Here is a 17,956-nt window from a genome sequence, read left to right on the forward strand (position 1 = left end):
ACCAATGAATATCTCTGCGATCTGGGAAACTCCAGGGCCCCTCCTCACATTCTGCAGGAGGGACCCAACATTTTGAGTTCATCACTGCTTTTCCACTACCCACTCCTAAACCTTAAACTTCCCTTTACTGCCTTTTACTATTACTCAGCCTTATACCCTAAAATTTCCTGTACTACCCTTTATCACTACCCACCTCTAAACCCTAACATTTACCTTACCACCCTTTACCACTACCCAACCCTAAATTTAGCCTTTACCGTTATATGTGTGTCTGTGTGCGCACATATATATATATATATATATATACACATCTATACACATATATACATACGCACACAAACATACAAAAACTTACCTGCATGGTAATGGCATGCGTGGTAGAGGCATTGCGTGGCAAACCGGGGCGGCTCCTCCACTAGGGCGGAGGAGCGTCGCCCCACTGCTTTCTCGCAGTGCGAGAAGCAGAAACATTAAATGGTAATGCTTTCAGTTATTGCCATTTTATGTTTGGTTTCTGGCGGGTGGGAGGGGCTGCTCTGTGAGCAGGCAGGGAAGTCATGCGCACTCTGCCCTTCTCCATGTATGCTGCATTGTAGCCTGCATTGAGAAGATGGCCTCTCCAAACGCCGCTGGCTGGGTGGCATCCTGACCAATCACAATGCTGCAAGCAACGTTGTGATTTGCTATGGGGAGGGAGCCTGGCTGCCTGCTTCTGCTTCCTATTCCTGTGAGCAGGAGCAGAGAAGATGCGGGACCCGGCAGGCGGAAAGGTAAGTTTAATTATATATTTTTTTGATTCAATTAACTCCGCGCTACTTATCCCCCCCCCACCACCACGCCCCCACTCGCGAGCTATGCCGGCTGCAACTGGTTGCAAAGGCATCGTTGTAAAGAACGTTTCTCACTAAAAGTATGCTACATGCTTTACTGGGTGGGCTTCTAAAAGTATAGCATCATGAATTCCTCTGAGGTCAAGGTTATGGGTTCCAAAATATACCCACTGGAGATGTTTTCAAATGGGTGAAAACCTAGAGCTAAAGAATTGGTTTGATTATCTAGGGATCTGGTTTTCGGCCACAGGTTCCTGGAATTTCCAGATCGAAAAAAGTAAACTGGCCTCACCAAGTACGATGAAGCATGCTCTCAAATTCGATTGCTACTCTGGTGACCACTTTGTCTTAAAGCGGTTAGTGATGCTAGACACAGCTAAAATAGTAAAAGCAGAGACCGGTTATAGTATTTTGTTGGCACTGGGTCTCTAGGGACTGCTTTTTGGGGCAGGCTGTGGTCTTTTCGCTTGCACGTACATCTGACCTTCCATGGATTCCTTACATCGAATTCCATTTGCTAAGCTTTGATCTGAATCATATGGCAATGACTGATCAATGATTTTTATTGTTTCAGCTAAAACGTAAACAATTAATTTATATACATGGACCCCTTGACTGCAGTTAGGGCAGTAAACTATAGCAATGATGAGAGATCAATGGGCTTCTCAGGGCCCCGGGGCCACTGCACCTGTTGCACTAGTGGTAGCTCCGCCCCTGCGTCTCCAAGAGCTTATTGTGGGCAGAACGGAGTATATACCTACCCAGTCCCAGGATCTTTTAATCAATACGATGGGGTATCTCAAGAAATAATACTGAACTTTTATTCTGTTTTGCCCATTATACACATTTTGGGAGACAGGAAAAGTGAAGACCTATATTTCAAAAAGTCTAATATCGTGAAGGCGAAAGAAGCTTTATCTTAATGACAGGTTACAGATGGAGATAATGTAGTTGTTGCAGCTGCGAAATACATGTGTGTGGGAGCCGGCCTCGTGGCGTGGTCCTGTTCCCCCTCGCTAAGCCTCACGAGGTCCCATGCACCTCGGGGCTCCTCCATTTTGGATTACACGTCACTCCACGTGACCACCTGCGTGACCCCGCTTCACCCGACCTCTGTCCCAGCGAGGCCCGACATCGAGGTGCCAACCCCTGGCCCGGGGGATACCACGTGAACCCTTCCCACCCCGGCGGAGGGCAGTATCGATGGGACCCCCAACCGTCCTTCCACACCTAGGTGCGATCACCCCACAGCTCTCTGGGGCCTGGCGCCTCTCCTGCTGGGCGTCTGGCCGCGCCCTACCCGGCCTCTCCGCCCCTCCGGGCGCAAGGGTCCGGACATCAAAGGGCTCCAGTCCTATATCTGGGGCGACCCGACAACAGAACAACGGTTGTATCCCGGAGTCAAGAGCCCTGCTGATCGGATCGCGGCTGACCCTACAGAAGAAGACTCATCCTGAAACCCCTCTCTGAGCCCTGCTGACGACGTCGCGGCTCCACCGTGCTTAAAAGACCTTCACGAACCTTTGGGGCCCTGCGGACGCTGTCGCGGCCGGACCTTGTTGAACCTTACTACCAGAGCCCAGCTGACCTAGTCGCGGCTCGACTGAAGCGGACCTACCACCGGAGCCCTGCTGACTGTGTCGCGGCTCGACCCAAGCGGAACTACCACCCGAGCCCTGCAGACGCCGTCGCGGCTCCCCACGTCCGAGCCGCTCTGAGACCAGCACTCAAGGTCTGGCACAGAGCCCTCCCGTACCTGGTTGGTACTAAGACTGTCCCGCTACCCTATCCCTCTAACAGACATTGAGACTCTTACTGGATCCCTCGATCCCACTGTAAATATTGAACGTACTACTTCTGATAAAGAACCAAGTCAAGCAACTGCTATTGAGTCCTGTGTGGTGGTGTTACTGGGCCTAGTACGATCATAGGAGAAGGACCTCCCCGAAGGAGGCTTCTCAGCGGCGCTCGGCTATAACTTTGCGGTAGGAAGGTGCCCCGGAATAGTCTCCCCGACTCCCCGGTGGTCCTCCCTCCAACAATGTGGAATGGCATGCAGGGCTGCATGTTTGTTAAAATGACTTCAACATCTTATTTTTAATATGATATAATTTATCAGCCTTCTCTCTTAAATGGTTTATAACTAACTATATCGCACCCAATATATAGCGTGACAGTAACATGACGTCCACTAGAGCGACCTAAAGCGGTAATCACAAAGCAATCCTAACAGGTGAATATGATAGTTATTAGAGTTAGCCTAGAGATGTGGGGGTAAAAATAGTAAAGATATACCTAAAATGACAATGTTGTATCAAGTGATATTGACCTCAACATAGGGCCGTACAAGTTTAAAACTGTTCGCTTTACTAAGGCTATATTCTGCATGTGTACTATTGTATGTTGTAATCACCTAGTAAGCTCAACAATAACATTATTTTTATTAACTTTGACTCTCAAGCTCAATCATCGACTGGTACATAAAATGTGATTCTTGAGGTTTCTCCCATTAGGGTGTAGGCTTGGAATAAAGTTAATTTAGGTTCTTATTAATTTTTGTGCAGTTCTAATCTCAGATGCATTTGTATAACACACGGCGCTTAATTTGAGCCAGTGGTTTCCAGAGTTCGGCAACGGGACTTAATTATCAGCACTGGAAGTATTGACAGTCCACCACATGGTGGCACTGTCTGTTTAATTTTGAAAGGAGCACAACAACTGTGTTTATGAATTCAATTTGCATTGAAAATGAATAATACCAGCCTCTCAGCCATGAATATAGCTTTGTGTGGCCTGAAATAGTCTGAATTGTCACACTTATAGGAGTGCAATGGTTAGGTGTTATGTTGGTACTGTCACTGACAGCACTGGCAGGGGCAATGGGAGATGCAAGCTGCAGTGACCTTCCGAGAAGAACCCTGGCACTTAATTTTCCCAAATTAGGCGCTGATACTAAAACAAAATTCTATTTGAATGGTCTGGTAGCAGTGTCTGTTACTTTAAAGTAGGGCCCTTCTTACAACTCAACAAATTTGCCCATTTTGGAATTTGCTGCTGGGCGAAAGTAACAGGAAAAAAGACTAATAACTGTGCAATTTCTTTCTTTTGCCCCTCTCTGCCCAACACAGGACGCATAACATGCACAATCGTTAAGAGTATTACTACGAGATACAAACGTTGTGACCGTGAAAGTGTCCCATTGTTATATACACCGACTGACAATGAGAGCGCCTCCTGGTGTCTAATATAGTGAGAAGTGCTTCCTGGGGTTCGCTACGCAGTGTGTTAGCAGGGCCGACTATAGTTTGGTGCGACCGGTGCCACCGCACCGGGTGCTCACTTCGTGTGGGGGCGCCAATATTATGGTTTTAAAAGCACCTGCTGCTGCTTTCCTCGCCTCCAGCAGTTTTCAGCCAAAAATAAAAATGTCAAAATAACTGCAGTGATTAATCTACTTCCTGGAGAGAAAGAGAGAGACCGGATGTTTGTGTAATGAAAGTTTCTACTCATCGTAAGCTAGCACAGAGGCTGAATATGCCTGCTGCAAGGAATGTGCAGATCACAAAGTGCATATAATGTACTGTAAATAGGTCAGTGGGTTACTACTTTTGTCGGAGAGACCAGGTTGTTGCTAGCTCTTTATGAGTTAAAATCCTAATGTAGAACAGTGAGAAAGTAACTGCCATCAAAGAGCTGCATGAAAACTGCAAGGTATAGGCTGGAGCATTATGATTTCCCCTCAGTTTTTCCTTATCCTAATGTTGCAAAATGGATTCATGTGGGTAGAAATTAATTCTTATTATTAAAGAGAATCCCCCAACCATGGTGTAAGGTTTTACATTTTAAGTTTCTGATTCTCCTGACCAAGCACTCTTAGGTCATCTATGCTGGTAGGCAGGATAGTTTGTGACTTCTATACCTTCTTGTCCTCGGTCTTATGTAACATTTCCTATACACTGATTTACACACTTATGATGGATTTTCTCTGTGTAATGTGTGTGATATAAAGTGTTCTGACACCTTAGACTGATAGGAGTGGCGCTATAAAACTAATTAAATGGATCTGAGAGAGAGTGGTTATGGAGGCTTGAGGGGCACTGTGAAAGGATGGTTGTGCAGGAATCCGTGGTGGAGGTGGTCACTGGGGGCGCCAACAAGCATGGTCACACTGACGCCACCAGCACTAAAGCCGGCCCTGTGTGTTAGAGTGAGAGCGTGATCGGTGTAAGGCAAACAGTCACACAGTGAGACAAACCCTGGTGTTATATATATACAGCCTGTGTGAGAGCTCACCAGGGTCCTTTATACATTGACTGTGTGACAGTGAGAGCGCCCTATACTGTTAGTGAAAAAGCCCCAGTGTTAATTTCAGTCTGTGCAACAGTGAGAACTCCCCAAGAGGTTAGGTATACAGTCTGTGTGAGGGCTAGAGCGCCTCCATTTTATATATACAGTCAGCAAGACGGTGTTAGCGCCCCCTGTGGTGAGGTATGCATTCTCAGTGACAGTTAGTGAGCCCCTCCCAGTGGTAGGTCTACAATCTGCATGACAGTGAGAGAGCCTCTTTTTGTTAGGTGTGCTGTCAGCGCACCCTAGTGTTAAGTGACAGTAAAAGCATTCCTGTTGTGAAGTATGTAGTTTGTGTTACAGGGATTGTGACAGTGAGAATGCTTCCGGATGTCAGTCTGTGTGACAGTGAGAGCACCCTCTGATGTTAGGTACGTAAGCTGTGTATGCGAGCAAGCGCTTCTGTGTGATTTTGGTGACAGTGAGTGCCCCCAGGTGTCAGTCTGTATGACAGAGAGTGCCCCCTGTGGTGTTGGGTATACTGAAGGGACCCAGGGGAAGCAGTCACAGACTAGTCGTCTCCTGGGGATATTCGGGAGTCAGACCAGCCAGGGTAGGGGATAGATAGTCCTAGGGGGAAGGAGCGGGTGTTTAGTGAGGTATAAAGGAGTCAGGAGAGACGGGCTTAGCCCCTTACCGACTCCCGAGCACCACCAGAGGGTTGGGGGATATAATTGTTGGAAATTGAGCGGAGTCACGATGTCGGGAGAGGAGGCCCAGCACGAAGCAGTCAGAAACGCCCTGCTTGGTGCGGCACAGCATGCAAATTTACTTAGGTGGGGGATTTTAGATGAGGCATGGGTTGCTATGGCCTTTCCAACACGATCTGCCCTGGATGAGGTTGGTGCCGCGGCTTGTTCACCCCAGCCGAAGAAAGCTAAGGGGAAGCACGGGGCAAGGCACAGGTACGCCGCACAGAGCAGAGCGTGTAAAAGCACTGGGTAAGCGTCACAGCCTCCCCACTAAACTGGCTTATGCGGAGGCGCCACTGGAGCCTTGGGCGTGGGGGCAGCGGGAGCAGCCACGCGTCCGCATGTGTGGAGCCGCATACAATGAATGAGGCACAGGGCCTCCAGGTCTCTGATATCCCACTCAACCGGACAACCAGGATTTTGAGGCTGGCAAAAATTTCAAGATGGCAGGGTGTGGATTTACAGGTACACATTCGGGAGCAGCGCCAACTGATACAAGACATGAAGGAAAGGTGGGAGTGTCTACGCAGAGCCAGGAAGGGGGCATTGGAGGAGAGCCACGGTATGGACATGGCAACTCACAAGGGGGCACTTGCACAGGGAACAGGTCTGTAGGTTGTGGAGAGCAAGGCTGATGGATGGTCATAGGTGGCAGACACACAAGTAGGTTCAGAGAACACGGGAGTGGCTCATGGTCCCAGTGGTGGGAAAGGCCCCTCAGGTTGGTGAAACCTAATGGGTGACGGATTACGATGCCAGCAGGTGAGGCTGGCAGGCAGCTGGCAAAGCCAATGGAGCGCATGACGACCCGGACATTGGCCTGAGAGGGCGGGGAGGGTATTCAGAGACCCTCCTTACACCATGGCTCGGTCCAGTGGCACCCACCCAGAGTGATTCACTCTATTGCCTGAGAGAAAGAGTGGCAGTTGCAGGTCAAGTGGTGTGTGAGGAGGGTGCTAGAGAAGATGATCGGACATTGAACTATGAAGAAGGCAGCGATGAGTGGGAGGAAGGTGATCTGCAGGATGATGATGAAGTCAGTGTGCTGGAGACACATAAGACGGGGAGAGGCGAGGCAACCAGGAGTGCAGTTGGTGTTTTTCAGAGGTCAAGTGCAGACAAGGGAAGCTCCGCAAGGACAGGAGGAACGTTGGCGAAGTGCCTGCAGGTAACAGATTGGTGATCAGTGAGGGATTGGCAGGAGAAGGTTACTGGGTCAAAGGCTTGTAAATAGGTGGGAGTTGGTGATGGGGTCTTTGAGGATGGGGGAGCTAAAGTGGTGCCGGAGGCAACGCCCAGGGAGACTGGGTGCATTATGGTCAAGAAAGAAAAGAGGGGGGGGGGGCAGAGGCCAAAGAGGAGGAGATACACGAAATGGCTTCCCTACATGGGTTTGGCAATGTCCCTGGGATCACACATTCTGACCAGACTAAAAACAGGATCTGGAAACATGAGAATGTGGATGTCTGCAAGCTATTACATAGGGGCATTCAGGCTAAGGAGGGGTTCACAGAGGAGGAATGGGAGACCCAGGGTGCCGACCAACATGGAAAACTGGACATCTGCTTTCCTAATCTATGCAAGCGTCTATTGTGAGAAGCACAAAGATGGGGCCCTGGTTCTTTTTAACTACATGGACATCATTAGGAAGGTGCAAATGCATTTTGGAGGGTTTGCGTGGCTCAGTTACGATGAGGAGTTTGGAGCTAGGGTGATTCTTAATCTGGACAAGCCATGGGAGGAGGAGGACTCAATTTTAAATGCAATGGAGGTCGTTGATTCAGTCCACAGCAATCGACGCATACAGCTAGCGGTCTCCTGAGGACGTACCGGCCCTTTAAGCCCCGGCCCGCTCAGCAGGGGGCGGGTTATGTGCCCAAGCCAGCAGGAACCACTGTTAGGGCATGTTAGAATTTCAACAAAGGTTTCTGCACCAGACACCCATGTAAGTTCAAACACGAGTGTTCAAAACGTAGTGCTTCACACTGGCCAGCCTCGCAGAGCAATAGAGTGCAGCCAGAAGTAGGGGAAATCAGGGCCCGGCTGGACCAAAGGGCCCTTATGCCTTTTAAGGTGAAGGGTTTACTCCCATGGCTCGCAGTCTACCCGAACATTGAGGCAGCGTTGAAGTTGGAATAGTGTATCAAAAAGGGTTTTTGGGTTGGCTACCAGGGCCCTGGGGAACACAAATGGGCAGACAATTTACAATCGGGGAAGTAAGACCCGGAGGCAGTGGCTGAAAAATTGTGGTAGGAAGTTGAAGGGAAGTTCATGAGTCCATGTTTTAATTGGCCATTACCAGACTTGATGGTTTACCCGCTGGGGGTGGTCCCTAAGAAGAAGGAAGTGAAGGAGCTCCGAATGATTCACTATTTTTCATGGCCAGAAGGTGTTTCAGTCAATGATTTCATTGCTGCGAAAGACTCTAGAGTAGTGTATGAATTGGTAGAGGATGCTGTTCGGATGGTGAGGTGCTGTGGTAAGCAGGCCGAGCTAGCAAAACGTTGACATCAAATCTGCCTTCCGTTTGTTGCCCATTCACTCGGATGACTTCTCATTGATGAGCATGCAATTGGGTGGGGTGGGGTTGCATTTACCTGCCATGGACTGCACCATTTCAAGTGCATTGATTGAGGCTTTCAGCACCTTTTTGCAGTGGGTGTTATTAAGAGAAGTGGGCCTTGTGAAGTGTCCCATTACTTGGATGACTGTTTGTTGGCAGGAGGGACTCTGGGAATTGCCGCAGGGTGCTGGAATAATTTGAGCAGTTGGCATTGGACCTTGGTGTTACACTGGTCACCAGAAAAGACAGATGGCCCCAGCACGGTGCTGACATGTTTGGGAATTGACCTGCACCCCGCGTTGTTGGTGGCCAGGTTGAAATAGGCAAAAGTACAGGAGATTCAGCAATGTTTGGACACGGTGATTGGCGAGAGGAGGATTGATTAGAGGAAGGTGCAGAAGTTGTTGAGATTCTTGTATTTTGCATGCAGAGTGGTGAGGAGGGGGGAGAGCATTTTGCAGACGTTGGGTATGGCGGTGTTGGGGCGGTTTTGCCCCATCACATGCAACAGATCTCTCTGGTAGTTAGAGATAATCTAGGTATCTGGAAGGCCTTTTTGGACGAATTTAAGGTGTGTCCATGATGTTTGAGGAAGAGAACATGGTGCGGCAGGTGAATATTTTTTCAGATGCAGGGGGCACATGGCTTTGATTTGTTCTAGGAAGGAAGGTGGTGTGCAGAGAGGTGGCCCCCAAACTGGGTGCAGCAGGGACGGAGCACAACCTTTCTGGAAATTATTCCGGCTTCTGGAGGTCTTGACAGTGTGGGGAGGAGAGCTGGCAAACAGGTTGGTGATGTTCAATGTGAACAACATGACGGTGTTGGATCTAGTCATTGATTTGAGAGTTTTGAGACTGTTGAAATAGTTTATGCTGGGCTGTTTGTGTTTGAACATTGCTTTCAGGGCTAAACATGTGTCAGCTGTGAACACTAGTATAGCAGACTCATCGTTTGCAGCAGCATCAATTCTGCAGCTTGGTACCAATAGCAGAGGACACCAAGACACCGTTATCTGCAGACATTTGAATGTGAGGGGGGGGGATGAGAGTGATTTGTCTGGTCGAGCTGTCTCTAGCTGCATCTTCTAGGAGGAACTACTGTCTGGCACAGAGCAAGTTTGGGGAATTTGAGGGACACCCTCAGAGCGTGATGATACAGGAACACAGTAACATTGAAGGGACAGTGTTGAATTGTGTTATGTCATTAATTGATTTACCGCCCGCACCCTTTGCAGACAAGTTAGTATTTTATGGGCAGTTTTATTGTGATTTTGACCCAACAAGGGATGAGATTTTGGGGAGAAGTTTGAGTGTGTGCAACTGGGAGTGGGTGCAGAGGGGGAGCTACGTTGCAGAAGGCGAATACGCTTGAGTAGGTGAAAGGTCTTCTTACTGTTTTGCCCGATTGTTATGTTTTGAGGTGATTCTGTCCAGGTTATGCATGATTTGGATTTTTTGGGGGGGCTTTCAGAGTGTCCGAATTGTTGGGGGTCTGCGCAAGACTCAGGGGTGCTCCATGGGGAGATACTTTTGGAGCAGGGCCGTATGGGAATATGGCTGCGGAGATCCAAGATGGATCAGGCACAGAAGGCAAGTGGGTATGGCTGCTGGAGGAGGGCAATGCCAAAGTGTGCCCAGTGAATGAGTTATGAAGGTTTCAGGTTTGGCCAGGGTGTAGGCAGAAGGCTATATTCTCATGAAATGGGAGAGAGGGTGAAGGTTTTTCAGCTGCTGGCAGTGTTGCGCATGACTTTACGGAAGCCGGGGTGGGATCCAGCAAGGTTCGGGACACACTCTTTCAGGAGAAAGGCAGCGACTGCAGAGGCGCGCTTGCGGTGGTATTGGAGCCAGGTGCAACAGATAGGCAGGTGGAGGTCAAGGTGTTGTGAGCTATGTGCAAAAATGAGGGTTGTGTGTGTGTGAAGGACGGGATTGGGAGCGCAGTTCCACTAACTCCTTTTTTGCCACAGGATGTGTGAGCAGTCCTGGGACAAGTAAGTTGGTGACATGGATAGTTGGACACTCCTTTGTGCACTGGGCAGCAAAGTATGTGGACCAGCAGATATATAGATGGGACATCTGATTGCCCAGCAGCAGACATGAGGTGCTAAGCTGGTCCCGCAAAGAGGTTGGTCCAGATACGCTTCTGGTGCATTTGGGGGAGAATAATCTTGTCCAGTTGTTGGGGTGGAGGTTGCTGCAACATTTTATGCAGGTGGGCAATACCTACTATATCATGGAAATAAGGGATGTGGTGAGTAGGTTGTAGAATGAAAAGATTTAGTATAGAAGGACATACCAATGAAGGCCCAAATGTGCAGCAGCCGGGTGGGGTGGGGGGCGGGGGGGGGAGGAGTAAAACGCCCTACGGGGTTTTCCTGATGGCAGTATGCAGGGGGGTGGGGGTGGAGAGTGACCTTCCGGCATATCCACCACTCGGGGGAGGAGGTTTGAAGGGAGCACAGGAAAAGGAAGACTGTGTGAGTGGTTCCTTATAACAGGAAAGAGTGGTTTCACTGGGGAGGTGTGGTGGGAGAGTGGAAGGAGGTCAGTGTGTGAAAGAGGAAAAGAATGAAGCAATATATAGGGCAATGGGGTGAAAGTCTGGCGAGAAGTGTGAATTGTTCAAGGAAGAAGGGAATGACATTTTAGAAATGTTGGCCTCTAGGTTGAAGTTGTGTTAAAGTTGTTTAACTGTTTTTGCAGCCCTGTCCTAATAAATGGCCTTTTACGCTATATGGTGGTTTGGCGTGTGATTATTTAGCGAAATCTGTTCGACAGTAGCGCGCTCCCTAATGTATGGCATACGGTCGGTATTACAGTGACAGTGGAATGTACTGGGAGCTGTGAAATCCGTGTGACTGGTGTTCGGTGTAAAAAATCAGTCGGGCAGTCACAGGTTCACTTTTGTGAATGATACAGTCTACGTGAAAGTGAGAGTGCACCCTGCTGTTAAGTATACAGTTTGTGTGACTGTGCAAATGCACACACTGTCTGTGTGACAGTGAGATCGCCGTCTGGTGTTTGGTTTTAACAGTGAAAGTGCCCCCATGTTAGGTGTACACTCGGTGCGACAATAAGAGCTCCTCTTGTGAAGTATACAGTGCGAGTGACAGTAAAAGCGCCCTTTGTAGGATTTATTCGATGCGTGTGAGACGCACCCTAGTGTAAGGTACACAATCTAGGACAAGGAGTACCCTCCCATTGGGTGTATTCTCTGCGATAGCGACAGTGCCCCTGGGTGTCAGTCTATGTGTCAGTGAAGGCACCCCGGGTGTTCGATATACACAGTGAGAGTGGCTCCTGGGATTAGGTATGATGACGATGGTACAGTGAGTGCGCCCCCTAGTGTTAAGTATAGATCTGTTTTATGGTGTTAGCCATTGCTGTAAATGGGCAGGTACTGTCCAGTACTGAGTTCCTGCGATGCTTTCATTTTAAAGGGAGAGTACCTGCACTTCTTCACGCCGCTGCAATACATTCAATGGGAGAGAACCGGCGCCACAAGAGAAAACAGGTATTCTAAAGAGTGAGTACCTGCACTTCTTCACACCGCTGCAATACATTCAATGGGAGAGAACCGGCGCCACAAGAGCAAACAGGTACTCTAAAGAGTGAGTACCTGCACTTCTTCACACCGCTGCAATACATTCAATGGGAGAGAACCGGCGCCACAAGAGCAAAGAGGTACTCTAAAGAGTGAGTACCTGCACTTCTTCACACCGCTGCAATGCATTCAATGGGAGAGAACCGGCGCCACAAGAGCAAACAGGTCCTCTAAAGAGTGAGTACCTGCACTTCTTCACACCGCTGCAATACATTCAATGGGAGAGAACCGGCGCCACAAGAGAAAACAGGTACTCTAAAGAGTGAGTACCTGCACTTCTTCACGCCGCTGCAATACATTCAATGGGAGAGAACCGGCGCCACAAAAGAAAACAGGTACTCTAAAGCGTGAGTACCTGCACTTCTTCACGCCGCTGCAAAACATTCAATGGGAGAGAACCGGCGCCACAAGAGCAAACAGGTACTCTAAAGAGTGAGTACCTGCACTTCTTCACGCCGCTGCAATACATTCAATGGGAGAGAACCAGCGCCACAAGAGAAAACAGGTACTCTAAAGAGTGAGTACCTGCACTTCTTCACGCCGCTGCAATACATTCAATGGGAGAGAACCGGCGCCACAAGAGAAAACAGGTACTCTAAAGAGTGAGTACCTGCACTTCTTCACACCGCTGCAATACATTCAATGGGAGAGAACCAGCGCCACAAGAGAAAACAGGTACTCTAAAGAGTGAGTACCTGCACTTCTTCACGCCGCTGCAATACATTCAATGGGAGAGAACCGGCGCCACAAGAGAAAACAGGTACTCTAAAGAGTGAGTACCTGCACTTCTTCACACCGCTGCAATACATTCAATGGGAGAGAACCGGCGCCACAAAAGCAAACAGGTACTCTAAAGAGTGAGTACCTGCACTTCTATGTTTTCATTTAAAGCACCGGTGTTAGCTAAACAATTAGTGTGACTTTTAGAGCGCACCCAGTGACAGGTATACAGTCTGTATAACAGTGAGAGTATGGTCTCCACCCAGTGTACTCCGTGGGCCCGAGGAGGGGCTCCGATTATTGGATGTATATAGTCTGTGTAACACAGTAAGACCCCACCCCTGGTGTGCATGAATCTGACCTGTGACGTTTTCACTGCTCCGAAAGCTGATGCCGCCCACGCTCCGGAAGTTGTTGATGCCAAGCACGCTCTGGCTCTGGGTAAGTTCGTCTCTATCCGGTTTGTTCACGACCACGAACCCTTCCAGTAGCTGATCCTGGGGCAGAGGATTGCTTCGTTTTCTCCCTCGGAAGAAGCTGCCAAACTTCTTGCTGGCTTTGGTCGGCTTTGTCTCGGCGACCCCGTGAGGGGCCGTGATCTCCCCCCCATCCTTGCCTGGCTCCCGTTTAGGCCTCAAGTCTGGTCCAAGCTTGGTGCTTGCGCCGTTCTTTCGGAGGTTCGTGTTCGGTGGTACCTCCACTGGCGGGATGTCTGAATTGTCCTGCTTCACCGTTACCAGGTCCTCCAGAAACTTTTCCAGGCGCTTCTGGCTCTCGCTGCTACCATCGTCCACATTCTGGTTGCCATGGGCTGCGGGGGGCCGTGGCGCCCCTCCCCAGCGTATCATCTCACCCGGGGCCAGTCCAGGCCCCATTGCTAGCGCGTACTTTGGGTTGATCATCTTGCGGGCCACAGTGGGAGCATAGTTAAGGCCGTCAGCAGGGCCCCGGGCCCCAAAGCCCGGTCGTGGGCTCGGCCGGTAGTCTAGGAGGTTCAGCTCCTTGTAGAGGTTCACCTCCTCGGAGATGGCGTAGAGTTCGCGGAACTCAATGTCAAACATCTCAACGTTCTGGCCCGTGATGTACGTCAGCAGGTTGCGGTCCAGACGCAGGGAGCTCCAGGTTAACCTGAGGGGGGTGACAAATAAAGTGTTAGATTTGGGGCAATGAAAGAAAAGAATGCTTATTACACAACAAAAACTACGCAGGCGGCGCAAGGAAGAGCTCTCCCACCACCTTGAGAACATCATAGACCCAGGACCGCTTGAATTACATTAAATGATATTCGAGTTCAGCTGCTGTACTCAGGAATGTTGTGCTTTCCTTCGATTGAGAGCCAGCACCACTGTAAACCACTTCCTGACTCATGCGAACTCTCAGGAAGTGCCCTTTAAAGGTTTAAAATATAATTTCCTTGTAGCCTAATTTGTTCAGGCTTCACTTCCTGGTTACATGCTTACTGCGTGGTTTCTGCTTACTCCAAGATGGATGCTGCTCTTGAAACCGAGGGCCAGGACTGCACGTGAAGAGTACAGCCAGGGCGGCACACGGTTATAAACCATACCACGGACGGACTCCTGTGTGGCAGCACAAGGGGTCCTCTGAGCTGACCCACTGCACGCCACTTGGACAGAACACACATGGGATTGGAGCCATTCATTCTCCCTCGTCAGGGCACGCCATGCCTTCCAGTCAAACTGTTTTTTAAAGTCGAGCTTTGCATCCGTGTGGTTCTTATTTAGACAGTGGAGAATGGCCATGGAAGTATTAACTGTACACAGGGTGGGGAGTCTTGCCAACGTCCAGAGCAGAGCCCTGTAGGCGAGGTGAAAAGGTGTAGGGGTCCCTTATCCAGCTCGGTACATGAGCAAGGTGAGGATGGATTGATGTCATTACAGTCTGGATACCTCTGGAAAAGCAAGTCTTGTTTCTCTATATTTAGAGTTTGGACAGGAGGACATCTCCAGTGGTCCTTTCCATCCCTGTATTCGGTGATTAATCAACATGTCCGACCATTCAACCCTTACAGCTGATGCAGGAGTCCTTGCCTGTAGGCAAGGCCACCAGAATTATCTGATTCTGTGGCTGCAGAGTTTTCCACAGAAGTAGGAATTTGCCACACAATCCATCATCTGCTGCAAAAACTGCAGATTTTAATAAAAAAATACTTATAGCTCAGACAGATCCAAAAGTTACTAAAATCGCAGTGACCCATGCTGACACATAGGGGATGCCCTATGCAAAGGTAGATCGGTCATGTTTCAGTTGCCTATTGCTTTATTTGGAGATTAAACTGGAACCAATGAGGTGAACCATTGGCCCAGTGTCACGTGAAAAAATTTCAAAATTATGAAGGAATACTGTGACAAAATATCCCTCATTAGGTCGCATAATTTGCCTTTACTTGCCGCTTAAGTCAGTCAACCCTGCTGCATAATTCCAGTGGCCCTGCCTGGAGGGTCCAACTCGTGCTGGAGTTGAACATTCCTGCAAAACTGGCTCTGAAAAAAGAGAGGTACTTGTAAGCGAGGTTGAAAAATGGATCATAGTGACAACCCCCGCATGGCCTCATAGCAGTCTCAGCTCACGTTACTGACCTTGTGGTAAGGAGGGAATTTCCGTGACTGACACTGATATAGGGGGAAGAGATTACTCACAGATGACAATGTGAAAATAATGTGACTATGAGTCAACATTTCTGCAGGTCTACTGTCCTCAAAGCAGCATTTGGTAACTGATGTCATGCTATGTAGATTTGTACAATGCTCCGATCACCTGGAGGGTATCATGGCGAATAAGAGACAGGGGAGCTACCTTTAACTGGGACCTAATAGAAAAGCCAGGTTTTCATTTCTTTGCGAAATTCTAGGAGGGTGGAGGAGGATGTGTAACAGGAGCTCGTTCCGGTCTTTAGGAGCCATTTAAGAAAAGGCACGACCTCTGGCTCTTCCGATGAGGGGAAAATGGGGTTGGGAGTAGAGTCTGTTCAGGGTGTGGAAGTTGATGCGGGTGTTCATGTATGAAGAGCCTAGATTGTGTAGTGCTCTGTAGGTGAGGGTGAGGAATTTGAAGAAGGCATGTTTGTGTATGGGGAGCCAGTGGCGGTCTGAGGTGTTTCGATCTGAGGGAGCTGAGTGGGAGATTGAGAGTCTAGCTGCTGCGTTTTGAATGACTTCCTGTTTTTTGGCGAGTGGAGTAGTGATTCAGGCTTAGAGGGCGTTTCCATAGTCCATTCAGCAGATGATCACTGCTTGAGTGATACCTCTTCGGTCTTTTAATGTGAACCATCTGAAAACTTTCTTCAGGAGTCTGAGGATGTAGAAGCAGATGGAGGCGACTGTGTGGACATGGTCAGACATCGATATTAGCTTGTCGATCAAGATCCCTAGGTTTCTTGCAGAGTTCGACAGAAGGGTGTTGATTCAAGGGCCACCAGGCCAGAGGGAAGTGCCTTTTCCAAAAAAGACTATTTCCTTCCTGTCAGACTGGAGTTTCAGGCAGTTGTCCTTATCCAGTTTGCGACTTCTGGCATGCAGTTGATGAACTTCATTTGAGTGTTGGAGGAGTCGTCAGAGAGGATGAGCTTGGTGCGGGATGTTATGTTGAGTCCATGATATCGGATGATGCCGGCAAGCAGGGCCAAGTAGACGTTGAAGATGGTCGGGCTGAGTGAGGAGCCTTGACACACTCCGCAGATCAGATTGGAGGCAGAGGACGAGTACGGGGACAGGCTTACAAACTAGGAGGAAGGAGCAAATCCAGTGGAGGGCGGGTCTATAAATTCTGGTGCTGTGAAAGCGCTGGATGAGGATGGAATGTGAGACTAAGTCAAAAGTGACCAAGAGGTTGAGTAGGACGAGTGCCACTGCGTCTCCTTTGTCTATGATTAGAGGAATATCATCAGTAGAGGTGATGAAGGAGGTCTTGGCGCTGGGGTTTGGTCTAAATTTTGATTGGAAGGGGTCCATGCAGTTAAGTGGTTGGCATTGAGTTGGTCAACCAATCGCTTATTGATGATTTTTACAAGACTTTGGCTGGACATGAGAGTAGGGATATGGATCTGTAGTTCAGTATTTTTTGGTCAGCAACAGATTTTTTCAGGAGAGGTAGGATAGTGCCGTGTTTCCATGAGTTCGAGAATGTGGCTGTGGTGAGAAAGAGAGTTGCAGAGGATCGGTATGAGGACACTGCAGACAGGGTTGAGTCCTTTGTTAAAAATGAAGGGAGGGCATGGGTCTGAGGCAGCTCCTAACTGGAAGGAGTGCATTGTGGTGGCTGTTTCCTGAAGGTATTGGTCGGCTAGCACGTCAGGGTGGTTTTTCGAGTTTCATTTTCCTCAGACTGGAGGACGGTGAGTGTGGAGAGGTTGGGTTGGAGTTCACAGTGTTGTATATGGTGGCGATTTTGGTGCTGAAATATTAGGAGAGCTAGGTGCAGAGTTCCTATGATGGAGTGATTTCATGGAGCGGACGGGGGGATGGCGAATATTTCTTTTGCGTTGTTGGAGCCGTTTTCGATTTGTTCAGTTATTGCGATGCGCTTCTGGGTCTTAAGACAATGGTGGCAGATCTGGAGAGCTGCTTTATATATATTTATGTCGGCGTTGTTATGGGTGTGTCACCAATGGTGTTCCATCTGTCTGCAGTGGCATTTGGAGAATTTGAGGTCATCCATGTACCAACTTGTCTGTGGCATGGGGAGGCTTGGGTGCAGCGTGGGGAGGAGCATCCAGTGCTTATTGCGTGGAGAGCTGCAGCAGAGTAGCATCTTGTGGTGTGGTGGGTAGGTGTTGGACCAGGGCTTCTTGTGCTGGGCGAGATTGGGTTGTGGATGGGCATAGATGGACTTGCCTTTAGCATGCATTTGGTGTCGAATGAGCTGCCTGCGGCACATGCTAGCTGCACATGTATGCTGCGTGTGACCGATGCACTTCTGCACTACAGGTGCCATTAAGAAGGTGGGTAGGAGGATCTAGGGTGCTGGCAGTGCAAGAGTGGGCGGCAGAGAACGCAGATGGTGGAAAGCAGGCGGGGGGAATTAGCAGGTGAAGGCGCAGTGCTGAGAGCAAAAAAGCAGCAAAGGATGCAAGTAAAAAAGGGCAACAAGAAGACAAAAAGCAAAGAGCAAAAAAAAAAAAAAAAGAGTCTACATGGGTCACGGAAAAGCAGCGTGAAAGGCAGAAAGTCTGAAAAAAAGTA

At 49.1% G+C, this 17,956-nt stretch overlaps 1 protein-coding gene across 1 annotated transcript in view; it reads right to left on the bottom strand.

The window, feature by feature from the left end:
* SACK1F (scaffolding CK1 anchoring protein F) overlaps positions 1–17,956 on the bottom strand; it is an 84,587-nt gene that overhangs the window by 25,635 nt on the left and 40,996 nt on the right. The window contains exon 4 of the mRNA XM_085601252.1: positions 13,120–13,886. Within this exon, the coding sequence (XP_085457378.1) occupies positions 13,120–13,886 (767 nt within the window). The remainder of the gene's footprint in view (positions 1–13,119; positions 13,887–17,956) is intronic.

This window comes from Triturus cristatus, chromosome 4_2 (genome assembly GCF_964204655.1).
Source record: "Triturus cristatus chromosome 4_2, aTriCri1.1, whole genome shotgun sequence".
Classification (NCBI taxonomy): Eukaryota; Metazoa; Chordata; class Amphibia; order Caudata; family Salamandridae; genus Triturus; species Triturus cristatus.